The 26591-nt window shown below is 43.9% G+C and overlaps 1 protein-coding gene across 1 annotated transcript; it reads left to right on the top strand.

Moving 5' to 3' along the window:
* Positions 1 to 602: 602 nt before the first annotated feature.
* Positions 603 to 26591, top strand: axin1 (axin 1). Its single transcript, XM_029625434.2, is given in 17 exon segments — positions 603 to 789; positions 3935 to 4104; positions 4107 to 4175; positions 4178 to 4425; positions 4428 to 4652; positions 4654 to 4904; positions 12115 to 12261; positions 13544 to 13640; positions 17398 to 17535; positions 19767 to 19923; positions 19926 to 20054; positions 20057 to 20321; positions 20473 to 20631; positions 20776 to 20931; positions 20933 to 21025; positions 23012 to 23161; positions 23421 to 26591. Coding segments are annotated over 16 exon segments (2496 nt in total). The 5' UTR covers positions 603 to 789; positions 3935 to 4013; the 3' UTR covers positions 23542 to 26591.

Genomic DNA, 26591 nt, shown 5'->3' with positions numbered 1-26591 from the left:
TGACAGACATTTTCAAAGTGAACTAACTACAGTACAGTGGCAGCAGGCAAACACAATAACTCCATTCTTCATTATTCTGTGCCAGCCGTATACATAAAAGAACAGGGGGAAAGGACAACCACATTAAATTATTACTTGCCTTTTTGAATCTATATTCTCAAAACAGTTCCTTGGCAACAGTTCTTGTGAAAATATTGTAAATAGCATTTGTATAGAGACAGGTGGTCGACTGTCTCTTATTGCCACATCATCTGCTTTTACATGCGGCATTGCTCCTCTCCGTACAAATGTTATGTTTATCTCTGTAAGAATATCGCTTATACATTTTTTCATTTGACCCTTTTCTGCCAAAGGATTTCCAAATAACGGTATAGATGTAACATTATCATTCTAGGCTTTTGATTTGTTTAGAAGGTTTGATCCGGTTGTCTTTATTATCATCAATACATGTGATAAATATATATATATATATATTGTCGTCTGGGTAGAGAAAGCTACAATATAGAATATTTGAAGAGAATGCACATCATCCCTCTCTCTCTAGTTCAGGCCCCCCCTTTCCAGTTCTTCTACACCGCGGCAGTATGTTTTTTGAACGCTCGTGGCGCTGTACATCTTCTGAATCACCACACAGACAGGAGTGAGAGACAGCCATGGAGAGGTGGAGAACGGACTGTTTTCTTTGTTATTTTTAAACTCTTCCCTATTCGCATCTATGACACGATTCACAGTGAGCTGTACAAGCAAAGATTTCCGATGCACTCGAAAACGGCAAGTAGGTTTTCACAGGTGAAGTATAGAGTACTTTTTTTTCAGCTCATGGTTTGGGATTGCGGTAGCCGGAGATGATCCATCGCTTTGCTGTGTGTGTGCGCGCGCTAGTCAATTCCGAGATCGAGTGTTCTATCTCTGCTGCGTCTTTTATCGATTCTGAAAAATAGTGGGGTGTTGGTCGTGAACAACTCTGAACATTCATTACCTAAGATACTTTCAGTTTAGTAGGCAAATAGTGTTGCAAAGTTGTGTACTAGTCGGTCGGCTGCGGAAGGGCCTGGCTGTGTGTACGGAGTTTGTTTCTGCCTCCCCTCCCCCATCCGTTCTGCTGCTGTGCTGCTCATACTCAGAGGCCAAGACATGAATGCAATGAATGTGGGATCACTTCAAAGCATTAGGGATGGTAGGGAATGGGTGTAGTAATACAGTTATAGTAGCGACAGATTACGCTCTTTGTAAATGTTCGTGCATATTACGAAACTGAAGACCGCAACACAGTATTTGTGAATGTGCGCATGATAATACTTGCACGATCTACGTGTTCACAGTTGTAATAATATCACAGCCTGTTCTTGATAATGTGATCTTGCTATTTTGGTAAATGTGTTACCTAGGCTACATTGTGGTTTAATAGAATTTCAGCATCAATATTGTTACTTTTTTTTGTTCCAGTATAACGTCAACTTCCTAACATGTTTGTTACGTTGTTGCTGGAAGGCTATGTTGCTATGTTAATTGATTCCAACAGTGTTGTTTTGGTATTGTCCACAGTGAAAGTTGTGAATTCATTGCAGGCTTCGTTTTTCATTCTCACCTAAGCTTTTCCCCCTGATTTTTAAATTGAGCCGTTTTAATTAAAGCAGTAAAGAGGGGAACTTAGATTTATGGTTTGATATTGACATGACCATTGCATATAATGTTGATGATTGCACAAATCATTCTGAGCAGTTGGCTGAACTCATGCCCAGTGGTAAAAGCAGTTGCCATTAGCTAACGTCCACACCTACAGTGTCTATAAAGATCAAATTCTTATTTTACAATGAGACCTCTCAGGTAGCAGGCGCAGCACGTATAACACACAAATAGGTTAAACAATATCATAGATACAACAGTCAAAAGTACACACAATGCCCAGTCAGTAATCCAGTTAGTAAGATATTGAGTAATGTGCCGCATTTAATTAAGAGGCACTGGGAAAACACGCAGTTATCAGTTAAAATCTTAGACAGTTTGTTTTTAAATGTACCAGTTTGCTCAAAATAGCATAGTTTGTGTTTTTTTTTGTAAGCATGGTCCAGTCTCTAGCAGCAGGTAATTGAAAAGCATTTTCACCAAAGATACTGAGTGTCTTGGGGATTGCCAGGTTTATGTAATTGCTGGATCTCAGGTTGTTGTTGGTGGTGTGGAGTCTTAGTATCGTGAGCTGAGATAAAGGGAGGTCTTGCCGAGGAGGGATTTGTATATGAATGTGAGCCAGTGGGTTTTATGTCATACATGTAGGGATTAATGAATGACTATAAGTCACAGTGATGAAGTTTGGAATGGGGCACTAGTGACAAAGCTTATGGCAGAGTGGTAAAGTACGTCCAGTTTATTGAGGGTGGACTTTGGGGCCATATTGTAGATGACATCACCACTAATCCAGGATGGGAGTATTGTCATTTGGACCATGGTGTGTTTAGCACTGTGTGTGAATTAAGATTTGTTCTGTTAGAGAAAGCCTATTCTGGACTTGACCTTTGCTTGAAGATGATTGATTTGTGTGTGGAATGATAGTGCCAGATACCCAGGTATTTATATGAGCTGACATTCTAGGTCAGTTGGTGTCTAGATAGATGATGACATTCTAAAGATACTGAGATCCTTGGAATGTAACATTTTAAAGAGAAGTACTACTCCTGCTACTAGAATTGAGCATATCACATTTTTGTGTAGATTCATCATCTCTGTCAATGTGAAAAGGAGAATTGAGTATAGTTAGTGTTTCATTGCACTGTGATGTGTAAAAGACCCTGTCTGTCCACTCCATAGTTCCCGGACAGCCACAGGGGAGGGCCACTTCCTCCAGGTCTCAGCAGGGACTGAAAATATTTGACTCAAGGTCGTCCTCTGATATGATCAGTCGGAGTGCCTGCCTGGCTGCATTCACCACACACAGCAGCCATGGTCACAGTCATGGCAGATTGGGCTCTGCCTGCACCCCACAGTTCCTCTTTTAACCTCCAGAACGCTCTGCCCTTGTCGCTCTATTTCATGCTCAGGGTCGGCTCCTGTAGTACACTGCTCGGATCTGTGTCTGTCATCAGTGGAGTTTTTGTTCTCTGTGTCCTTCACATGACACATGTCAAACATGCACATTTATTTTCAATAGTGAAGAGGGGTCGATGTGCACATCTCTCTACTTACAGGAAAAAACAACAAAATAAGAACCTGACAGTTTTAAAGAATGGAAGGAAGAGGAACCCTACAACAGGGTGTCCATAACCCTTTTCCGTTCAGTTATTTTCAGCCAACCATTCCAAGTCAGAAATACATTCAATATGATTGTGATGAAGCAGTTAGGCTAAGCAGTTAGGCTATATCTGAAATAGTGTTCTTTATTTTCACTACCTCTGTATTTTATAGAATAGATTTCATTCACACTAACATATAGCCTAGCTGCAGTTCAGAAACCCAACAATAAAAATATGTTCTAGAATCTTCTGATGTTAAGGTATTGCTGCAGGGAGTCATTAATGGAACGTGCTAATCTGTGTGAACACATGACACACAGATCACTTTTTTTCGTGAGCATCGATTTCTTCAATGCCCTTTGCTTTAGGGGATATTGAATTTTATTTCTTAGTAGTCAAAATATTTTTTCAACCTTTTAAATGGGTGCTATCGATGTAAGCAATGAAATAATTTATGGCATCTCTGTTTTGGCAGGATTTCTTTTTGAAATATTAGACTTGTGTGAATTCTATGCTTAGACATAGATATTCAGTCTGCTTTTATTTTCTCAGTATTGAATGGATTTCCAATTTGTCTCAAACGTTTGTTCTTTTTTACTAAGTTGTCAAAATGAGATAATAAACGTCTGAGTCATTGCCTGTGAATACGTTTAATTTTATGTGTTTAAAGCTTCCACTCATTGTTTATTTTTGTATTTTTCTTACAGGAGAAATTATTTCACAGTGGCATAAGTAGAGGGGTGGATCTGATAGTTCTGCACTGTGGGCTGTACTGGGGCGGGGTGTATGGACGCTGTGAACATGAGCGTGGGCGACAAGTTGGGGGGTTACCTGGTGGATCTGGGGGGCAGCTTCACTGAGGATGCCCCCAGACCCCCGTCCCTGGGGAGGAAGGAGAGCTGGTGTCCAGCGATGGACGGCCCTACAGCCACAGCTTCTATTCTTTCAAGAGAGCCTCAAGAACGAGGCCTCCACGGCCACGCCAAGACGACCTGACCTGGACCTGGGCTATGAGCCGGAGGGCAGCGCCTCCCCCACGCCGCCCTACCTTAAGTGGGCAGAGTCCCTGCACTCTCTCCTGGACGATCAGGATGGTATCCACCTGTTCAGGACGTTCCTCAAGCAGGAGGAATGTGCCGACATGTTGGACTTCTGGTTCGCCTGCACTGGCTTCCGGAAGCTCGAGGCCAGTGAGGGCCAGGGCGGGAGAAGAAGCTGAAACTGGCGAAAGCCATTTATAAAAAGTACATCCTGGACAACAATGGAATAGTCTCGAGACAGATCAAACCAGCCACCAAGAGCTTCATCAAGGACTGTGTGATGAGGCTGCACATTGACCCGGCCATGTTTGACCAGGCTCAGACTGAGATTCAAACTATGATGGAGGAGAACACCTACCCACTGTTCCTCAAGTCAGATATCTATCTTGGAATACACCAGGACTGGGGGGGAGAGCCCTAAGCTCTACAGCGACCAGAGCTCTGTCTCTGGGGGTGGGAAGGTTTTACCAGGGTATTTGCCCACGCTGAATGAGGACGAGGAGTGGAGATGTGACCACGAGTTGGAGGAGCAGCAGGAGAGTGATCCCAGCAACCGGCTCACTCAGAAGCTGCTTCAGGAGACCGCTTCCCAACGCGTCACCAGCACCAAGAGATTCCAGGACAGTCACGAGTACAGGTAAATCCTCTCTCTCTCTCCAGTCTCTATAACTATCTAGCTTCTCTGTGCAAGTGCTGAATTAGAAATAAACTTGTCCTCCCCCCTCTGTCCGAGTGCTGCCTGAAGTTGGAGATGAAAAGTGGCTCTGAGTTTAGCACAGCGGACAGCTTAAGATGAGAGGAATGCAGTGCAGGCAGAGGCCTTTAAGTACCTGTGATGGTGAGGCAGGGCAGGGGTCGAAGGGAGAGCATTTGCTGGTTGTTAGAAGGTGGAGGCAGACGCTCTTTGTGTTCCCCACGCAGGTGTCCCGTGAATGGCAGGCTTTTCTAGTGGAAGAAAGGTTCTCTCAGAGAAAAGCTCAACATGATTTCTCTTTTGACTGTGGAAAATGGAGAAGTCTGGTTTAACTGCAGCAGAAAGTCAAAGGAAGCACTCCCGATATTTCTCTTCTGGATGACTAAAATAGGACTGTAAAAGTACGGTCTTGTTTATCTGTCTTCCATTCTTTAATCAATAGTAATATGATGCTTATGTTATATTTGACAGAAACCTTTGTGTCACAGCCTTGTGTCATTTCATTTGCGCAGAATGGGATTGTGCGATGTGACTGACTACTTAAAACTCTGATCCTCGTCCTGTTGGAACAGAAACAGCGCCTCTGGGCTTTTTAGTCCACTATGCAAAGGATTAGGCCTCCAAATGTTCCTGCCAAAGTCTGCGAATGAAATATCAATCTTTTTTTCAAAGACATATTCACACATCTCTGAATTTGTTCCATATTGGTCACTAAAGCAAAGCTGCTATCATCACCAGTTGTGAGAAGGATATGCAGTGGGATTTTTCAGATTTATTTAGCCTTGCTCTGAAATATGTAAGAACACAGCATTTTTACTTTTCAGATGTGCTTAAGGATATTCACTGTTGGCATTGTCTGGTGCAGAGATTGAAGATTTCAGAATTCTATCCCTAGAAGTTGACCCACTTTTCTGTCAACAGTCTTTGACAAACCTTGACATATGCAGAAGATTCAGTAGCACTCTGTGCAGAGAATGTGTTGAAGAGTTGTGGTTGCAGGGCTGAAGGACTTGAAATCAGTCTTTTCAATTAGCCTGACTAAAAATGGTAACGTTTCCAAGTCTTTGTTTTAGTTTAGGACTAGTGTTGTGATTTTGAAATAGGTCTACTCAGAAATAGCACATTGTTTAGGCTATACTAAGGAATATTGTTTTGTCTTTTAGTCTATTTGGATGCTCCGAACAGTGTTTTTAGTATAGTTATAGTGTATAGGCATTTATGTTGCCTTTTCTCATTTCAGCTGGCCTATAAATGTGACAAAATGAAAGACTAGACTATTTTAAAACCACAAACACTCCCCACTCCACCCAGCTTCTGATTGTGTATTCTATGGCCCCTGGATATGATTGGCTTTAATTAGTGAGAGCAGTGCATTTTTTGAGGTTGTTTTCAAATGACTATTTCATTAGGTCTTGTATTTGGCGGAAATTACAAAAATATTACCCTCCATTTTTAAATAGCCTTTTAGCATCACCCTTCGGGGTTTTGTGCAACTAAATGTTGCAGCAGTCAGATGTCTTTTAATGTGTGAAGACCAGAATCCAGGGAATTAAAAGGGAGCAGCTCTGTAGTGAAGATGAATATGGAGAAAAACATGTTTTTTTCGCAGTTGTGTAGTATGGCACAAGAAAATGTGGCGGGATATTTGTGCGTTGTTCTCAGACAAGCAGGTGATGGCCTCATCCAGTCACTGTTCTTGTAGAGACAAAGCTCTCTGAATATGTTTACATGCTACGAGGAGCATGAATACACATTTTATATGAAACTGTTCATTCTGAAAGACTCATTTCAACCTGTCTGTCAATTCACACCTGACTCATTTCCCCGGGAACCTTTCTCCTGGTGCCCCTCCTCTCTCCATGTCTCCCTCGGAAAGTAGTTCAGATGGTTTATCTCAATGACAATTTCTGGTTTGAACAGGTTAGATATATAACCTCCATTTTTATATAACCATATCATCTTCAGAGTAATTGTAGAGAGAATGTAATGAGTAACTTAGCTGTTAGCAGGTCTGATTCCTTCACCTACAGTCAGAAGTTTACGTACACCTTAGCCAAATACATTTAAACTCAGTTTTTCACAATTCCTGACATTTAATCCTAGTAAAAAAAATCCCTGTCTTAGGTTAGTTAGGATAACCACTTTATTTTAAGAATGTTAAATGTCAGAATAATAGTAGAGTGATTATTTTCAGCTTTTATTTCTTTCATCACATTCCCAGTGGGTCAGAAGTTTACATACACTCAATTAGTATTTGGTAGCATTGCCTTTTAAATGTTTTAACTTAGGTTAAACGTTTCGGGTAGCCTTCCACAAGCTTCCCACAATAAGTTGAGTGAATTTTGTCCCATTCTTTCTGACAGAGCTGGTGTAACTGAGTCAGGTTTGTAGGCCTCCTTGCTCGCACACACTTTTTCAGTTCTACCCACAAATGTTCTATAGGATTGAGGCCAGGGCTTTGTGATGGCCACTCCAATACCCTGACTTTGTTGTCTTTAAGCCATTTTGCCACAACTTTGGAAGTATGCTTGGGGTCATTGCCCATTTGGAAGACCCATTTGCGACCAAGCTTTAACTTCCTGACTGATGTCTTGAGATGTTGCTTCAATATATCCACATGATTTTCCTGATGCCATCTATTTTGTGAAGTGCACCAGTCCCTCCTGCAGCAAAGCAACGCCACAACATGATGCTGCCACCCCCGTACTTCACGGTTGGGATGGTATTCTTCAGCTTGCAAGCCTCCCCCTTTTTCCTCCAAACATGACAATGGTCATTATGGCCAAACTGTTCTGTTTTTGTTTCATTAGACCACAGGACATTTCTCCAAAAAGTACGATCTTTGTCCCCATGTGCAGTTGCAAACCGTAGTCTGGCTTTTTGATGGCGGTTTTGGAGCAGTGGCTTCTTCCTTGCTGAGCAGCCTTTAAAGTTATGTCGTTATAGGACTCGTTTTACTGTGGATATAGATACTTTTGTACCTGCTTCCTCCAGCTTCTTCACAAGGTCCTTTGCTGTTGTTCTGGGATTGATTTGCACTTTTCGCACCAAAGTACGTTCATCTCTAGGAGACAGAGCGCGTCTTCTTCCTGAGCGCTATGACGGCTGCGTGGTCCCATGGTGTTTATACTTGTGTACTATTGTTTGTACAGATGAACATGGTACCTTCAGGCATTTGGAAATTGCTCCCAAGGATGAGCCAGACTTATGGAGGTCTACAATTTTTTTTTCTGGGATCTTGCCTGATTTCTTTTGATTTTCCCATGATGTCAAGCAAAGAGGCACTGAGTTTGAAGGATTGCCTTGAAATACATCCACAGGTACACCTCCTATGGACTCAAATAATGTCAATTAGCCTATCAGAAGGTTCTAAAGCCATGACATAATTTTCTGGAAATTTCCAAGTTGTTTAAAGGCACAGTCAACTTGGTGTATGCAAACTTCTGACCCACTGGAATTGTGATACAATGAATTATAAGTGAAATAATCTGTCTGTAAACAATTGTTGAAAAAATTACTTGTCATGCTCAAAGTAGATGTCCTAACCTACTTGCCAAAACCTATAGTTTGTTAACAAGAAATTTGTGGAGTGGTTGAAAAACGAGTTTTAATGACTCAATCGTAAGTGTATGTAAACTTCCGACTTCAACTGTATGTTGCTGTGTATGGGCAGGGCTTTGATAAACCAATCGGTGGTGATCCAGGGGTGGCTGCACTCCAATGTAAAGGGGAGTGACAAAGGACCAGTCATTATTCTCTCGGTCCAAAGAAATGCCCAAGTCATTGGAACAACAAAAGGCCCTAGATCTAATGATTTGGCATTGAGCTTCGATCACTGTGCATCAGGAGGACAATTTCATGAAGTTTTTCAGGACAATGGTATTCAAAGGTACGGATGATGTTTTGATGGGCTTTCTGAGAGGTATGAGTAATGTTTTGGCCATCTGGCCTACTCGTCGGCCGTAAGAAACGTGATGAAATGTCATCCATTTACAGCGGTGAACCCACACTGTCATAGCTAAACAGCAGGGAAAAAATCAACCATGATGAAACCAGTGTTGGTTTGAAAGCACCTCTCACCTCCGGCTCCATCTCTTTGCTCTCTCTCTCTGTGAGTCTGTGAACATTGACATCATGGCTGCTGCTTCAATCATGAGAAGATTCTAGATCATGGGCTTGAGTGCTGCCTGGGAATAATCATCAGAGGCTGCAGTAATCCGAGAGCTGCTCGGCTCATAAACCGATGCCTCACTACCAGTCAGTACAGTAGGATGGATGGCCATGGTTCTGGTAGGAGGCTGCCATTTTCCATGTTGTTCCCTGAAGAGAGAACACAGACAGGGTTTTAGAATTGGAAGCCCTGGTTTCTAGGAGGCAGCAGGGGAAGCAGGCTTCCAGGTCATGGGGAAACCCTGGTAAAAGGAGGCTTCCTGCTTGGCGCTCGCTCCCGTGCCGTGCACACTCCTTAAAACACTGTGGCCTCCTGCAGCTGCCCCTTTCAGTTGCATTTCCTCTCGTAACGCTCCTTCCTGTAAAAGAATCCCACTCATTTGAAACCTTGGCCATATAACGGTTGTCGTTATCCACAACCACGTTGCACCGCAGCCACAAAATGTACATTTCTATGCATTGACGGCTCGTATTGGTTGGACTTGTTTTTGTTTGATAAATGTAGCATGAGGGATGCCGTCATGGTGTGGGTTTTGTTCCTCAAAGCAGTTTTTTTTAGAGCATCCGGAGCAAAGAAGTGTTCTCCTCAGAGTCTCTGTTTTGAGAAGTTGAATCGATTTTTTTTTTTTACTTACTCAACTTTTTTTTTTATTTTTTTTATATTGAGTCATTTTTGACTTCAATGGAAACTCACTTTTTTTGCAAAATTGCTGACTATTCCAAATGAAGTACTTATCTGAGCTCTTTCCCTTCTTTTCTTAGTTGTTCACGTTATGTCATTTCGTGTTTTTGTTAGATTTGGGTTGTAAGCTGAAAGTAAATGTCATGCGTGTTCGCCATGGGTAATTCAGTAGACTTCCTTTGAAGGGCAGATTATGTAATGGCTTACTGCTGACAGTGCTTATGGACCGAAAATGTAAAAAGGCCATAAGCATCATTTAATGACTAGAGTGCTTTCGTATTAAACTGTAATCTCTTTTCCAGTGATAAACGCTGATAGGACTTATGGTTGAGGGACAGGACTCTTCAGAAATCATGGCTGTACACCTGTTCTTTACGAAGATTAGACATGTATTTATTTCCATGTTATGTTGAATAGGAAGTGAGGCACGTTTCTGTCTTGTTTTTTTTCTCTGGGGGAAATTTGCCTCCGGGATTGTCGAGGAATAGTCTCTTACTTTTGTTGCTCTTTGCCGAATAGTTGAACATCGCCTTGATATGATCCTGTCTGAATGTGACGGCAGTACCACTAGCCTCGGTCCTGTCATTTATAGCCAATAACCACGTTTCCATTCATACATTGTATGTGAGTAAAATCATACAGTATAAAAAAATCTAATAACAGCTGTGATGGAAACAGGAAGCTTCAGTACTATTTTCTAAACGCTGACAGATAAGTTGTTAGTTTGACATGGTGGGATCTTTTTGTTTCGGTAAAATGTTATTATGTGAGAAATGGTGGTGGAAATGCCTTTATGTGCAAATATGTAATAGCCATCATATCGAAGTAAACTTGGAGTCACTCGATCACATGGTTTGTGTGTGTGTGTGTGTGTGTGTGTGTGGTCCTCCCACTACGACTCAGGAAACAACACACTTTATTAGGCTACAGAGGAAATAAGTTACGATGAACTTCACAGGGCGGTGAAAGTGCACGGTGATCTTGATGCTCCTTTCCAATAAATGTCGAGGGTCTTATTCTGGTGACTTTGATTGATCGACGCTTTGACTGCCGTTTTGACCAAATAAAAAAGATATTCTCTGTGATATCATCATGTAGACTAGCCTACCGCAGAGCCTACTCGACGTTGGCTAAAGCATTAAGACCAGACTAGTCACATTTAGCTATTTAACGCAAAACGTTTTTGTGGCGAAACTGTCGGTAGAGTTGAAAATGTGATGGGAATCACGTTAAACATTGACATTTTATTCGGGAAGCCGAAAATTGCATTTTTTTGTGTGCACTACGTCATCATGCGCTGATTTTTAAAATGACATATCAGTGACTATTCAGCTTGGTGGAAACACCACTGGTGGGAAAATGCACGTGTTCACTTTGTGGATTTAGGAATATTCGCATGGAAATCTAGTTTATATTGTCATTTTATTCGATAGATTGGCAGTCTAGTTATGACACATATGCCATCTTCCGTTACGACTGCCATTGCTTCTCAAAGAGAACCAATTGTAATTTGTCATCTCTAGACATATTAGAATCTCATCCCTTTTACTTACATAATGTAGAACGAAAAGACATTCTTCAACCACTCTCCATTCTTCTCTTAATCCCAAACTGATTTACCACTTCGCAAAAGATTTTCTTTCTCTTTGTTTGGGCTAGAATATGGGCTGACTGATAGCCAGTCAGAAGTAGCCTGGGTTTTGGTTTGGTCTCTGGTAAGACTGAGAGCTTCAGAGTTCCCAGGGAGGGACCACGCACGGACCACTTTAGGGATCTTTTTCAGTTTAAAGATGAAGAGAACAGAGGCCTAACCAGATCTATAATGCATGTGAAGGGAGCAGTTGAGGGAGGTTGAGTCAACGATGGAGGCTGTGGTGATGCGATGCCTCCAATAAGAGTTAAATCAGCATCGCTACTGTACCTACCCTTAGAAACCCCCTGAAGGATATTCATTATGTGGGTGGTTTGGTGTGAAAGGCGTGTATTACTACAGAGATACTACACAGTATTCTTATTTGGAAATTTTCCTTTTGTTTTATATCTAAATGACATTTACATTGTCACTCAGTTCTTATCGGCTCTTATCCAGAACAACTAACAACGTCCTTCCCTTTTAATGCTATGATAATACAGGGCAATAATCTTCGTGAAATGTACTTGCGTGTGTCTCATGTGAACCTGACTCTATTGTTTAATGGTGCTAATACACTCTGACATCATTGATTGTGTTATATCACGTGCTATGTATTGTTAATGACTTTGCCTTAATGCTGTCTCTCTGAATGTTGGCGTTTCTTCCAGACGCGTGCCGTGGCGGGAGCCTGTCAACCCGTACTATGTCAACACGGGCTACGCCATGGCCCCTGCCACCAGCGCCAACGACAGCGAGCAGCAGAGCATGTCCAGTGCCAGCGATGTAGACACACTCTCCCTGACCGACAGCAGTGTGTACGTACTCGCACAGCCTCCGCATCACCTCCCACTCACACGCGTGCACACACACACACACAATCGGTCAAACTGTAATAGTACATACCAGAAGTAAGGGCAGATATCCTTCGAGAATGAAGGTTAGCTTCCCTGTTCCTTGCTATTCAGCATGATGACCGTCACAAACAATTTTATGACATGTGAGTGTGTGGGTATAGAAAACAATAGTGAGTGTGTTATTTTCAATTTCACCCATGCCCGGTATATCTGAGCTCTACCTGGGTCGTATTCATTAGGGCACACAGTAGCAAAATGTTTTGCCACAGAAAACAGAAACAGGTTTCTCATTGAACAAGTTCAGGTAGTCCCTCTTTTTGAGTATGTTTTCTTCCATTTGGTGCCGAATGAATAGGGCCCTAGTCTGACTAGTGCCTCCTGCTGCACCCAGACTGGTGCCATGGTGCCATTTCCCCCTGTCTGTCTGTCTGTCTGTCTGTCACTGGGAGCAGCAAAACATCTCTCTCTGCTCCTCTCCTCAGAGAACAGCCGTCTGTTCATTACCCACGCGAATGATCGCTGCTAAATGTCATTACTTATGCTAATTATAGAGCTATAAACTGGGAGGTACGACAGGGCCAAAGTATGTCATTTGAAGGCATGGACCTGTTACCCTTTTTAAATCAAGTTTCCCGGAATTCTGAGGAAATGGTGGAGAATTGACGGTAAAAGGTTGAGTAGATTTTGACAGGCTCTCATAATTGTGTTAAAGGAGTCGGTCCACAATGAATAAAAAAATCAAATGTTATAGCCTACGTCTTATATGACATACCCACATTGCCTGACAACGGTTTGTTTCAGGGTAAATGTATAAGCAGCACCTTTGGAGGATCCCATTTTGGACACGAGCTGTTATTTAGCGCCGCAATCCTCTTTCTTCCGCCTTAGCGGGAAGCAGACTGTTTCCTTTTAGAGTAAATCGAGCTAGGATATGTTGGCAGAGGGAAGCCAGAAGACCGGAACAGGTGCTGTAAGTTCAGAGATGGCACGGGGGAACGCATGTTCAAGAATCATCAAAGGCTGCTCAGCAGGACAAAAACATGTGTCTGAAGCTGGTTAGATTAGAGGCCATTATCTGCTGTTTGTTCCACAGCTCCTGGCACAGACGAGGCAAACCCAGCAGGGCCACTGAGACTTGGGATAAAACAGTTCTTCGTGTTGGTGTCAGCGACCACACCAGCTTTAAAGTAACCTATGAGTTTTGAATATGTGTGTAAAATTGTCCTTTTTGTTTTTGTTCCAGAGATGGGGTTCCACCATACAAGTATCGCAAACAGCATCGACGAGAGATGCACGAAAGTGCCAAAGCAAATGGCCGTGTGCCACTACCTCATATTCCTGTAAGTTAACCTTGGTTTAGCTGCACCCCCCCCCCTACACAAACACGTACGCACACATACCTGCAAGAACCCCACTCGCTCATCAAAGACTGCTGACATGGCTGTAACCTGGTATTCTAGAACCATCAGTCTCTCTCAAATGTTCCCATCTCTCCACCTTCCTGCGTTTGTAAGATGCCTGACTGCATCTCTCTCTGGGCCCGTGTAGGTTGTGTGAATAGCTCATAGTGAGGCTTGTGCTTTCTAAGCTGTGCCTGGTGCTGTCCCCCACTCTCAGCTTGTCTGTCTGTGTTGAAGCCCATCAGACAGTAGTGTTTCTCCTCTGTGGCAGTCCCGCCTCCCTGCATGCCTCTGCAGCTCCCTACAGGAGAACTCCCATCCTAATTGGGCCTCGGAGTCAAGAGTCCTGTTTAACAAGACTCTCTCCCTCACATTAGGATGCATTTATGTTTTTGTGTAGAATAAAAAAAAAAATAATCGACTTCTGTTTTTCGGTACACAGAATACAGAATAATAAAGAAACGAACTATGCATAGCAGAATAATGGAAACGCTGTCTGTCTTGTCCTTGATTGTTCCATTTTTGTCTAATGGATTAGTCCCTGACACAAACTGCAGTGGTAATGGAGAGACGTACAGTGCATTTGGAAAGTATTCAGACATTCCACGTGTTGTTACGTTACAGGCATGTTCTAAAATGGATTAAATAAAACAATTATCCTCATCAATCTACATAATAATGACATTTTTGCAAATGTATTAAAAATCAAAAACTGAAATACTTTTATTTACATAAGTATTCAGGCCCTTTGCTATGGGATTTGAACTAGAGCTCAGGTGCATCCTGTTTCCATTGATTGTCCTTGAGATGATTCTACAATTTGATTGGAGTCCACCTGTGGTAAATTCCATTGATTTGATTTGGAAAGGGATACACCTGTCTATATAAAGTCCCACAGATGAAAGTGCATGTCAGAGTAAAAAACAAGCCATGAGGTCGAAGGAATTGTCCGTAAAGCTCCGAGACAGGATAGTGTCGAGACACAGATCTGGGGAAGGGTACCAAAAAATGTTGGTAGAATAGAAGGTCCCCAAGAACACAGTGGCCTCCATCATTCTTAAATGGAAGACGTTTGGAACCACCAAGACTCTTCCGAGAGCTGGCGACCTGGAGAAACTGAGCAATTGGGGGAGAAGAGACTTGGTCAGGGAGGTGACCAAGAACCCGATGGCCACTGACAGATCTCCAGAGTTCCTCTGGAGATGGGAGAACCTTCCAGAAGGACAACCATCCCTGCAGCACTCCACTAATCAGGCCTTATGGTAGAGTGGCCAGACGGAAGCCACTCCTCAGTAAAAGGCATATGACGGCCTTCTTGGAGTTTGCCAAAAGGCACCTAAAGGACGCTCAGACCATGATAAACAGCATTCTCTGGACTGATGAAACCAAAATTGAACTCTTTGGCCTGAATGCCAATCGTCACATCTGGAGGAAACCTGGCACCATCCTTACTGTGAATCACGGTGGTTGCAGCATCATGTGGGGCTGTTTTTCAGCGGCAGGGACTGGGAGACTAGTCAGGAATGAGGGAAAGATGAACGGAGCAAAGTACAGAGAGATCCTTGATGAAAACCTGCTCCAGAGCGTTCAGGACCTCAGACTTGGATGAAGGTTCACCTTCCAACAGGACAATGACCCTAATCACACCGCCAAGATAACGCCGGAGTGGCTTTGGGACAAGTCTCTGAATGTCCTTGAGTGGCCCAGCCAGAGCCTGACTTGAACCCGATCGAACATCTGGAGAGACCTGAAAATAGCTGTGCAGCGACATTTCCCATCCAACCTGACAGAGCTTGAGAGGATATGCAGAGAAGAATGGGAGAAACTCCCCAAATACAGGTGTGCCAAGCTTGTAGCGTCATACCCAAGAAGACTCGAGGCTGTAATCACTGCCAAAGGTGCTTCAACAAAGTACCGAGTAAAGGGTCTGAATACTTATGTAACTGTGATATTTCAGTTTTTAAAATAAAAAAATCTGAAAAACTGTTTTTGCTTTGTCATTATGGGGTATTGTGAGTAGATTGATGAGAAAAATGTAATACATTTTATAAAAACTATCAAAATGTGGAGAAAGTAAGGGGTCTGAATACTTTCTGAATGCACTGCATACACTGAGTGTACAAAACATTAGAAACACCTACTGTTTCCATGACAGAATGACCAGGTGAATCCGATCAGCCCTTGTTGATGTCATTGTTAAACCCACTTCAATCAGTGTAGATGAAGGTGACTAAAGATTATGTGGATTGTGTATATGTTCCACTTCAGAGGGTAACTGGGCAAGACAAATATTGAATTGCCTTTGAACAGGGTACGGTCGTAGGTGCCAGGCACACCAGTTTGGGTCAGGAACCGCAACCCTGCTGGGTTTTTCACGCTTAACAGTTTCCTCTGTGTATCAAGAATGGTCCTCCACCCAAAGGACATCCAGCCAATTTGACACAACTGTGGGAAGCATTGGGGTCAACATGGGCCAGCATCCCTGTGGAACTCTTTGACACCTTGTAGTCCATGCCCTGATGAATTGACGGTAATTCCTAATGTTTTGTACGTTTTGTACGCTCTGTGTACACTCATCGCTAATAGAGGGTAATAGCCACAGTAGAGAAATAATTTCTACAGCCAGGTCTTCTAATGGCCATAAAGCTACTCTGGGCTGTTTGTGTGTAAAGCTTTGTCTGTGTTGGGTAAAATGAATATGAATCCAACTGAAACCAAATTCAAAGAGAAAATAGCAGTCAGAGCTGGAGAAATCTCCGGCTTTGTAATCAGCATGTGGACATATCCTGTGTGCTTCAGTGGGGCCCTGAGTAAAACGGCCCTCTACAATATTTAGGCTATAACCCAGAATGTACTTTAATCTCTGTTTGCTGGATTACTACAACAATGCACCTTACAGGCTTGAGTTGTGTTGGGAATACCAGCTAAGAGCTGCATATTCCCAGCATCTTCCTTTTGATGAAAATGTACTTCACTCTGCTGCCTGTGATTAAACATGAAATGATGGGGATTATTTTGAATGGACAATCACTTTTTTAGAGATGAAGTCTGGTCTGTGGTGTACCAGTGGGCTTTCACTGTGTTTTTCCAGACGTGACGTGTAGCTCAGACGCTGTTAACCTTTATTTATCTAGGCAAGTGGGGCACGGGGTCACGCTGCGACGGGTCGATCTGGAGATTGATTTCGGTGTTTTCTTCTTTTTTTTAAAACTGCTATTATAAAAGTCACTGACCAACAAAAGTTGTTTATGGCTGATAGTCAAATATCTTATGCTTTGTCTCTACCTTTTGGAAGTACCCTATGTTGAATGCCTGCGGCTCACATCATACATTCTGCGTAAGCAGCCTATATCCGCCTATTCAAAGCCTTAAACCATGTCAAATCAGACCTTGTAGGTACCACATTAGCTGCTAAGCAACAGTCTTCTTGACTTTGGTTTGAGGTTATTGTTTTGGCACGTTCATTTCCATGACAGGTCCCCTGTTAGCGTTTCCCTGATAAACTGTAGACGTGTTTGATAAGTCTTTCCTCCCGTTTTTTCATTTTCTCCCTTCTGTTCTATCAACAGAACAGCGTCGTGGCAACGGGGTTTGACCTTCTTTTTTTTCAGGAGAAAACGGCAACAATGTTATCGGCAAAATGGCTACCGGTACAATTTGAAATGAACTGGAAATTGTGTGTTTCCCCCTCTGTTAGCGCACCAACCGGATACCAAAGGACATTCACGTGGACCCGGAGAAGTTTGCGGCGGATCTGATCAGCCGGCTGGAGGGAGTGCTGAGGGAGAGGGAGGCCCAGGAGAAACTGGAGGAGCGGCTGAAGAGAGTCCGACTGGTACGTTGTTGTCCACAGTAGTACCACCGTGCTTGTCGGTGTGATCCCTCTCCCTGGTGGGGCGCTATACTACTCTATACACCCCCCCCATCATCCTTTTAACAACCTCTTACCATGTTCTCTACAGCTGTTTGTCTGGCTGTGTATCAGAAGGTACACTGTAATATCTCTGTTTGAAAGGACCGGGTTGATTCATTCAAAGGAAACCGACATTATTCCATTATGAATCATTGATAGAAGTGTGGCTCTGGCCTATCGGGGATCCATCCCACTGTTATCCTGGATCCCTTTTTGTCTCTGGCATAAGATGGAACACCTGTAGACAGCCTGAGCCACTTTTGAGCCAGGCGCACTGTAATGACTTTGTTTGAAGTCAGTTGGAGCGTGAAGAAATGCCTGCGCTCACCGCAAATGGAATCTCTTTCGGTACACAGAGCCAGGTCTTAAGTCTCAAGGCAGATATTTTATGTCGTTTGGCCCATATGTAAGAGGAGCCGCCATCATGGAACAGTAGGTTTCTCTTTATTAAGAGCTGGTGGCAGACGGGAGTGACAAATAGTGACTCTATTAACTGATATTCTTACCTAAATCAAAGCTAAGCTAGTACCCCCCCCCCCCTTCCATTCCTCTCCACTGCTCTCTTACCTGGTATTCATCCACAGACTTACACCCTGATCTCGCTGAATGTGGCCTCAATCCAATGTTGATTGATGGAGAGGTCACATGCGGTCTAGGCATACTCCCTCAGTAGTGTCTGAAAGGAACGGGTCAATAGAGCAGGATAGCCTGTCATATTGCTGTTGACTGATGAAATAATTAGTCGTAAATTATACAGAACCTTTAGGATCAATGCATTGTTGCCACGGAGAGAGAAATAACTTAATAGCCGTTTTTCACTTTACTTTTCAACGCTCTGAATATTGGCCCACCTAATGTATAATTTACATGTTCAATAGCAGCAGTACGTTCCTCTTCCCTGAGGTGAGAGTGAGTGAGAGAGACTCAGTACATCACATTCATTAGTCAATGCCTTTTAGCAGGATGGGCTCAGCAGGTCTGGATCTGGCCTCATTTTGGCACGAACAGGGTAACTGAGAGTGCAGAGCAATGGCCTGCACAGCTGCTCTGAGCCAGAGACCGAGAGCCAGGCCAGTATCTGCTCGCGCCAGTCAGACCCTCATCAAAAAGTCCTTAGCTCCCGCCCAGGATTCCTATACCTGGAGTGAGCATCAAAGCCTCCACCACATAAATTGCCCACTGTTATTTGCCAATGATTCCCATGTTGAAATGCCATCAAAGGTGTGTGGGAAGGGTGAGGCGGTGAGGAGCCAATGGGGGCTGATGTGTTTTAGTTAGGGGAGTGGAAGACCGAGTCCACAAATCCTTAGCAATTCAGTTTGTTGCAGAGACAGACCTGGTGAAATGGCTGTGTGTGCCATACAGTTAGTTACTATGGCTGTGCGTGCCATACAGTTAGTCACTATGGCTGTGAGCCATACAGTTAGTTACTATGGCTGTACTTGTCACACAGTTAGTTATTATGGCTGTACGCATCATACAGTTAGTTACTATGGCTGCATGTGCCATACAGTTAGTTACTATGGCTGCATGTGCCATACAGTTAGTTACTATGGCTGTACTTGTCACACAGTTAGTTACTATGGCTGTACGCATCATACAGTTAGTTACTATGGCTGACTGCGCCTTTGTCTAGGAACTAGTACATAGAAATATAATAGCTTGAAATATATCGAGCTATTTAATTGTAGTAAAAATCAAGGGTCTATTGAGCGGTAAGATTATGCTGGCAGACATGATGTAGAGCGAAATAGCTTTGCACCACAGAGGAAGAACATTGCCTCTGCAGCAGAGCCATGATGATGCCACGGCATGTGTTAACACATGGTCTCGTGGAAGTGTGCCATCTGCTGGTGTGACTGATTGGAACAAATTGCCTTTTGCCTTTTGAAATGACTTTAGCAGTTGTTCTTTCACAATGTGGTGAGTTGGGGCTCCATTTATTTTCTTGGGAAATGACCAGACACTGAAGCTCATGCATGTGGGTTGTAATTGAGATATGTCTCAATGTACAGCACAAATTAATGTGTAGGATATATTTGTGTATTATATACTGACGTGATCTCTGATATGTCAACTTGTAGTATTGCTGTTGAGTTGGGTAGTAACCATCTGCAGTATATTTAATGATCATTTATTTTTCTTTCTGGAAGGAGGAAGAGGGTGAGGATGCAGACATCTCCACATCCACCTCGTTCTCCAGTCACAGGCTGCCCCCTGGTGCCCACCCACAGCACTACAACAACCCCCGCTACTCTGACATCGGCTACAACGGCCTGGCGCTGCGTCCTGACGCCCACGAGGAGAACCCGAGAGTATCCTGGACGACCACGTCCAGCGAGTCATGAAGACCCCCGGCTGCCAGTCCCCGGGCACCGGCCGCCACTCTCCCAAGTCCCGCTCACCCGACGGCTTCCCTGCAGGTGGCAAGGTGCCGGACCTGGGATGCCACTGCCCACAGGCCCGGGCAAACACCCAGCTCGGCAGGGGCCCAAGGGGGAAGCTGCCAGCCAGCAATACCACCACAAACACGTGCACCACATCCACCACCCGGCCGGAGGGAAGCCCAAAGAGCAGGTGGAGGCTGACGCAGCCACGAGGGTCAATGGTAACTTCCACTGGGGGATGGAGCAGCACAACTATGGGTCCAAGTCTCGCAACTATGCTGACGGCATGGGCCCCAGCCCGACTGATCCTATGGGCTACAGGTACACACAGAGACACACAGCCCCTTCATGTCTCTTTGAATTGTGTTTTTAGTTCTTCCATGTCTCCGATGTTTTTTATTATATATATATATATTTTTTTTTTACACTTGCCATTAACGTCATTGTCATTTTTATCACGCAATTTCCGTAGTAGCAAAGGTAGCACGCTATCGAAGCGGCCTTTTAAGAAGGCTGAGGAGGTGCGGACCTTTGAGGTGCCCGTGCCTCCGGAGGACGTGGAGAGGAACCAGAAGATCCTCCAGTGGATGATGGAGGGAGAGGCGGTCCGTAACAAGAAGAGCCCCTACGGGTGAGTTCCGGCTTTATGGGTCTTCCCCACGTAGGGAATCAGTAACGTACAACCACAGTGATGCAAGTCATTTGAATTAACACTGATCTGTATTATGGGGGTACGTGTACATTTGGGTCAAACAATGACAAGGATGTCTCCCAGGAGCACCACAGGGTCCAAGAAGACCCCGTCGAGCCACGAAGTGTCGCGGCCCAGCTCTGTGGAGCGTCCCGGGGCAGTGCATCCGTGGGTCAGCGCCCAGCTGCGGAACAATGTGCAGCCCTCACACCCCTTCATCCAGGACCCCACCATGCCCCCAACCCGGCCCCAATCCCCTCACCCAGCTGGAGGAGGCTAGGAGGAGACTGGAGGAGGAGAAGAAGAAGACTGGGACCTTACAGACCAAACAGAGGTGAGTCGGCGTTACCTAGGGAGGAAGGGAGATGTTTCTGTCACAGCCTGGTTCTTCATGTCATGTCTAGCCATCCGTTGTATTGTTGTAGTGATTGTGGCAGCCATGTGACTGAATCACCAAACTCATCCTTTTGATAATACAGGAAAAAGGAATAATGTTATCGAAAAGTCATGTTTGTGCTGAAACAGCAAATGTTGGGGTGAGCTGAGGCATGACGGGGTCTCAGACCTCTAAAGAATGAAATATTCTTCCCTTTTTTTCCCCCTTCACATTTCTCACTGATCAAACCCCATTTTGAGTAGCGTGATGCACTGACCAACCTGGTTTGACGTTTTCATTGCACATCTGTGCATGATCCCTGGTGTGTGTATCCTGGTTGGCGTGGCCCCTGTGGCTGGTCCGTGTCTAACTCCCAGGGTTGTTGGGTCCTTCAGGTATGTGATGGAAGTGATCCAGCGGGGGCGCGCTGCCGCCAGGTCCGCCCTGTTCCCGCCGCTCGGCGTGGTGCCTGCCGTCTCTGACACGGAGCTGTCCGAGTACGTCCAGTCTGGTTTACCCCAGTAGCCCTTAACAGCCACCCCATTGGTCACAGCAGCACTCAACCCCCCCCTTCCCATTGGTCACAGCAGCACCCCACCTCACCACCTCCTTCCATGTCTATCACCAGCAGCATCCAGACCCAACTGCTCTGTATCTGCACAGCCAAGCAGAGGCCTGTCTGTATGACTAGACTCCATAGAGATTAACAGAGGCGTATATGTTTGATTACTGGCATTAATACTTGTATCCCCATAATCTAGTAGTAGTTTCCTGTACAATAACATGTGTGTAGTTTAGTTTTTTGTCAATTAGAAATTCATATTTGATCTGATTATTTGCTGACGTATGGGTGGGGATTAGAAAAGTCAGTCTCACCTCTTCAACCATTTCTTAGTCAGACTGTAATCCATAGCTGCAGGGTGAGGGCTAAAACAGTGGACGACCGTGAGAATGATCATACCTTTGGCTTCACACTGGTGGGATGAGAGGGATTAGAATGACATTAAGTGGAGAGAGATGGGGAAGATAGAACTGGAAGACAGGGAGGGAGGTAGTAGGAGGCAGCAGCTAGGGAGAGGCGTGTACTGTAAGCTGCGTGGGGCGAGAACGCAGAGCTTTTGATGTTCTCTGTGTGAAGCTGCTGTTTGTTTGATGTCCCGTGGCTTCTTCCTCCGATGGACAGTTTTTAGTGATGTAGGGGGACAGGATAGGCTGCAGTAAGGAGCAGATGAAAGCCGGGCTATCCTGGCATAGCCCCTGGGCCTCTACAACCCCATCCTATCACTGGGCCTCCACCACCTCACCCCACACCATCAAACCCAACAACAGGCCCAGGGGCATGCAGTTGGAACACTACTTACTGTAGTAGCCTGCTCTCTGCTGGTAGCATTTGGGCATAACACCTCTTCATCACAATCTCATTTAAACTTGTGAGCATTTCCTTGCTGGAACAACATTACCCCCAATAACTCTGATTGATAAATGAATACTTTCCCTGGACAAGGTCCTTAGGGCAATATTACCTGTACCGTGAGTGCTCAATTTGATAGCATTTTAGAGGAAATCAATGCTGTAAAGTCTTACATTGTGGCTCATGAAGTATTCCAATCATGAAACCGATTTTTTGAATTTGTTTGTCAAACAAATTTTTGCATTTATTGGTTGTCTCCTTTTTGGCAGACCTCTGGAAATCAAACTAAGGCCCCCCACTAGGGGTCCCCGGCCCCCCTGGTTGATTATGCTTCGCCCCCTAAACAGTCATTCACTGCATAGCAACTCTGGTGGCTGTCACAGCCAAAACATTTCTACGTTGTAAAGAGGGAGGATGAGTGACTTGAAATCTTGTTTTCTTACATCAGATTCTGACTGAGAGGAAATTATACCTCTGGAAAGGAAAACTTGACCTGACAAATTGAATGAACCTCTTGCTTTGTTTGTTTGCAGACATAAAGTGACGAAGAAGCCCGCGTGTGAGAACATTACGGTGGCCTACTACTTCTGTGGGGAGCCCATCCCGTACAGGACGTCGGCCAAAGGTCGCATGGTCATGCTGGGCCAGTTCAAAGAGCTGCTGACTAAGAAAGGAAGCTACAGGTGAGGTCACTACTCTACCTGGTGAGGCACAGGGAACTAGATTTACAACATGATGTTATGTAACATTTTAGTCTATTAAACTCTGAAGTCCTTGAAATTGAATATCACGTTTTTGTTGTGTTTATGGTCATCTGGAAAAGGATGAACCACATTCCAAAGTCCATTTTTTTCGTCTTGTGTAAATTTGGTGCATAATAAATCAAGCTTTTTCAACGAACTTGAACTAACAAGCAACTGTTCTCTATCCAACCGACTCTAGGTATTTTTTCAAGAAGGTAAGCAATGACTTTGGGGTGGTGTTTGAAGAGGTGCGCGAAGATGACGCCGTCCTGCCCATCTTTGAGGACAAGATCATTGGGAAAGTGGAAAAGATTGATTGACATGGAGGTGGAGAGGAAGGCGACGTTCACAAAGTCGGCCTGCGATGGCGCTATCGACGGATGAGCTGTTCACTGGAGAGAGACGGAGAGTACGTGTTTGATTAGAGGGAGGATTGGCAGGGGAAGAAAATGTACGGAGTAAGTCGCTACAGGAGGGAATGGATGAAGGGCTGAGAGAATGAGGAGACGAGTGCGTAGTGGTCACTGTGGTAGACCCTTATGACTCCAAGGCTTTCATATCTGCTCAGTGCCACTGCATTGTGCAGGCAGAGTAGGAAAGCATTGGACAACAACAACAAAAAAGCTGACATTCTCTCCTTCAGTGTCTTTCTGAGTGTAATGTAATGTAGCATTGTACAATTTGACTAGAAGAAAAATGCTATGAATCTGCTTACTAAAGCAGCATATTATTTTTGATATGACGTATCAGAAGGTATCCTTTCTAATATAAGCGTGTCATTTTTATATGTGTTGGTACCAGATGTGTACAGATTGTCTGTTTTAAAACATAACGATAAAGTGTTATATTATCTATTTAAATATTTGAAAAAGCGGTCGTTTTAATCCTATTAAAGCAGTGGCGCTGTTCCAATTCGACGAGATCCAAGTGTTTTGACAGGGCTGTTTTTCAAGTATTGTAGGAACTATTACACAGCCCCCATGTTCTACCAAGTGCTTTTAACAGGAACACTCAACCTTGCCAGTCCTCTAAAGTTAAGTGGCATTGAGTTGTCATGCTGCACTTATCACTGTATTATGCATTAGTGTCAATGGCGCAAAATGAAAAAGGAATGCCTTCTTGAGGTTGCCCTTAACTGATTCTGCCTTCATGTTTTGCGTTTTTCAATTAGGAAGGGACATCCCCAGCAGTAGCTCGATCTGTGTCCAATGTACTGTACTCTGAGGTCTATTAACTTTCCCCATAGTGTACGTATGTATGCACATTAAATACATTATTATTCCCATACCTGCAGACATCTGCCAACTTAAATTGATCCCCACTATGTTCAGTAACTTAAGATTTTTGCTACATTTCGGTCTTAATTGTAGCAGATCAGGGCAGAAAATAACGTCTTTGATCAGAGATAATCACAACCATTTGTGTACATGCTACTGACAGTTCAGATCCAGATTCTATTTACAGCCTAGAGCTTTTGTTAGGCATTTAAGACCAGAGTCCATAGTAGAAGTCTCCTGAAGGTTCATACACGGGTGTCCGTGTCGAGAAAGGGTCTGTGTGCGGAAGTTTGTCACAAAGTAACTACCGCGCTCAATAGAGTGTTGATCGTCTAATGTGTGTTCACATGTATCCAGAAAGGCTCCTGACCCCATGGTTTCACACTGGACAATGAAAGGACATAGTATATGTTTACCTAGTAAATATATCACAAATACAGCTGAATAATGACTTGTAGCCTTTCATAGCTCTATAGAGCTACATTTGGTGCCTGGCAGAAATTGTCTCTAGAAATAACTTTAGTAGGAAATTATCTATTTTTTTTTTTTGATAGGTCACAATACACCAAAGAGAACAGTAGAAGTCGATGTGTTTGTCATCCCCTTTTCTCTTCTTTATTTACCCTCATTCACATGGGTACTCTTTTTTTATTCTCCAAATCCCTGTGTTGAAGTGTAATTCTCTTGTACAATTTTCTAGGGCAGGGCTCTCCAACCCTGTTCCTGGAGAGCTACCCTCCATGTAGGTTTCCAATCCAACCCTGTTCCTGGAGAGCTACCCTCCATGTAGGTTTCTACTCCAACCCTGTTCCTGGAGAGCTACCCTCCATGTAGGTTTCCACTCCAACCCTGTTCCTGGAGAGCTACCCTCCATGTAGGTTTCCATTCCAACCCTGTTCCTGGAGAGCTACCCTCCATGTAGGTTTCCAATCCAACCCTGTTCCTGGAGAGCTACCCTCCATGTAGGTTTCCAATCCAACCCTGTTCCTGGAGAGCTACCCTCCATGTAGGTTTCCACTCCAACCCTGTTCCTGGAGAGCTTACCCTCCATGTATGTTTCCAATCCAACCCTGTTCCTGGAGAGCTACCCTCCATGTAGGTTTCCACTCCAACCCTGTTCCTGGAGAGCTACCCTCCATGTAGGTTTCCACTCCAACCCCAGCTGTAACTAACCTGATTCAGCTCATCAATCAGCAAATGACTACAATCGTTTGCGCTAGATTAGGGTTGGAGGGAACCTGCAGGACGGTAGCTATCCAGGAAGAGGGTTGGAGAGCCCTGTTCCTGGGCGTTGTGCCGGGGGTCAGTGCAAGGCGGAATGTGCTAACCGTTGTGAATTAGGATGGTAAGGACCTTTTTCATCAGAGTGCTGTATTGCTGGGTGTTGTTCTGTTTCAACACCACGTATAAGAGGACGATCTCCTTTTCTGAGATGCTGTTTTTGTATTTATTTAGATGGATATTTTTAAAGAATCTGTATAAAGTTAACATACGTAGTGGACAACCCTCTATTGTTCCTGTTTAAAGATTTGAATAACCGTACTTTGTGTTTTTATAGCGAGAGGCATTTACTCCATGATCTTTGACAATATTGGTACTCAGCCATCATCTGTCACGCTACAATGTAGAATTTGGCTCACTTGTTATAATTATCATTAGATGTTCACTGTCTGTATGTATTACCAATGGAGGGCAGTGATTCTTACTGTGAAAGCCCCAAAGTGACCCCCCCCCCCCACTCATGGTGAATGAAATGTATATAACGACCATCACAGAGTGCCTTTTATTGCCATCCTCTCATGTCATCCGCTATGTGATTCTCAAGTGTTACCAAGGCCTTGCTTTTATATTTTTATTTAACGTCTTACAAACCATGTTCTGTTCAACTGTTTCCTATGTCACATCTCACTTTGGATAGAAACGTTTTGTGTAAATATGTATAAAAAAAAAAAATAATTGTACATGTCATCAACCAGCAATTCACTTTAGGAGATATTCAATACCCCCGGACCTGTTTCTTTGTGCTGAGTTGTGCGGTTATCATTTAAAGGTACTTCAATGAATACATGTAATAAACCTGAACTTCTCCATTA

This window comes from Oncorhynchus nerka, linkage group LG21 (genome assembly GCF_034236695.1).
Source record: "Oncorhynchus nerka isolate Pitt River linkage group LG21, Oner_Uvic_2.0, whole genome shotgun sequence".
NCBI lineage: Eukaryota > Metazoa > Chordata > Actinopteri > Salmoniformes > Salmonidae > Oncorhynchus > Oncorhynchus nerka.
The sequence above is the reverse complement of the archived record's forward strand: the minus strand, read 5'-3'. Positions and strand labels throughout refer to the sequence as shown.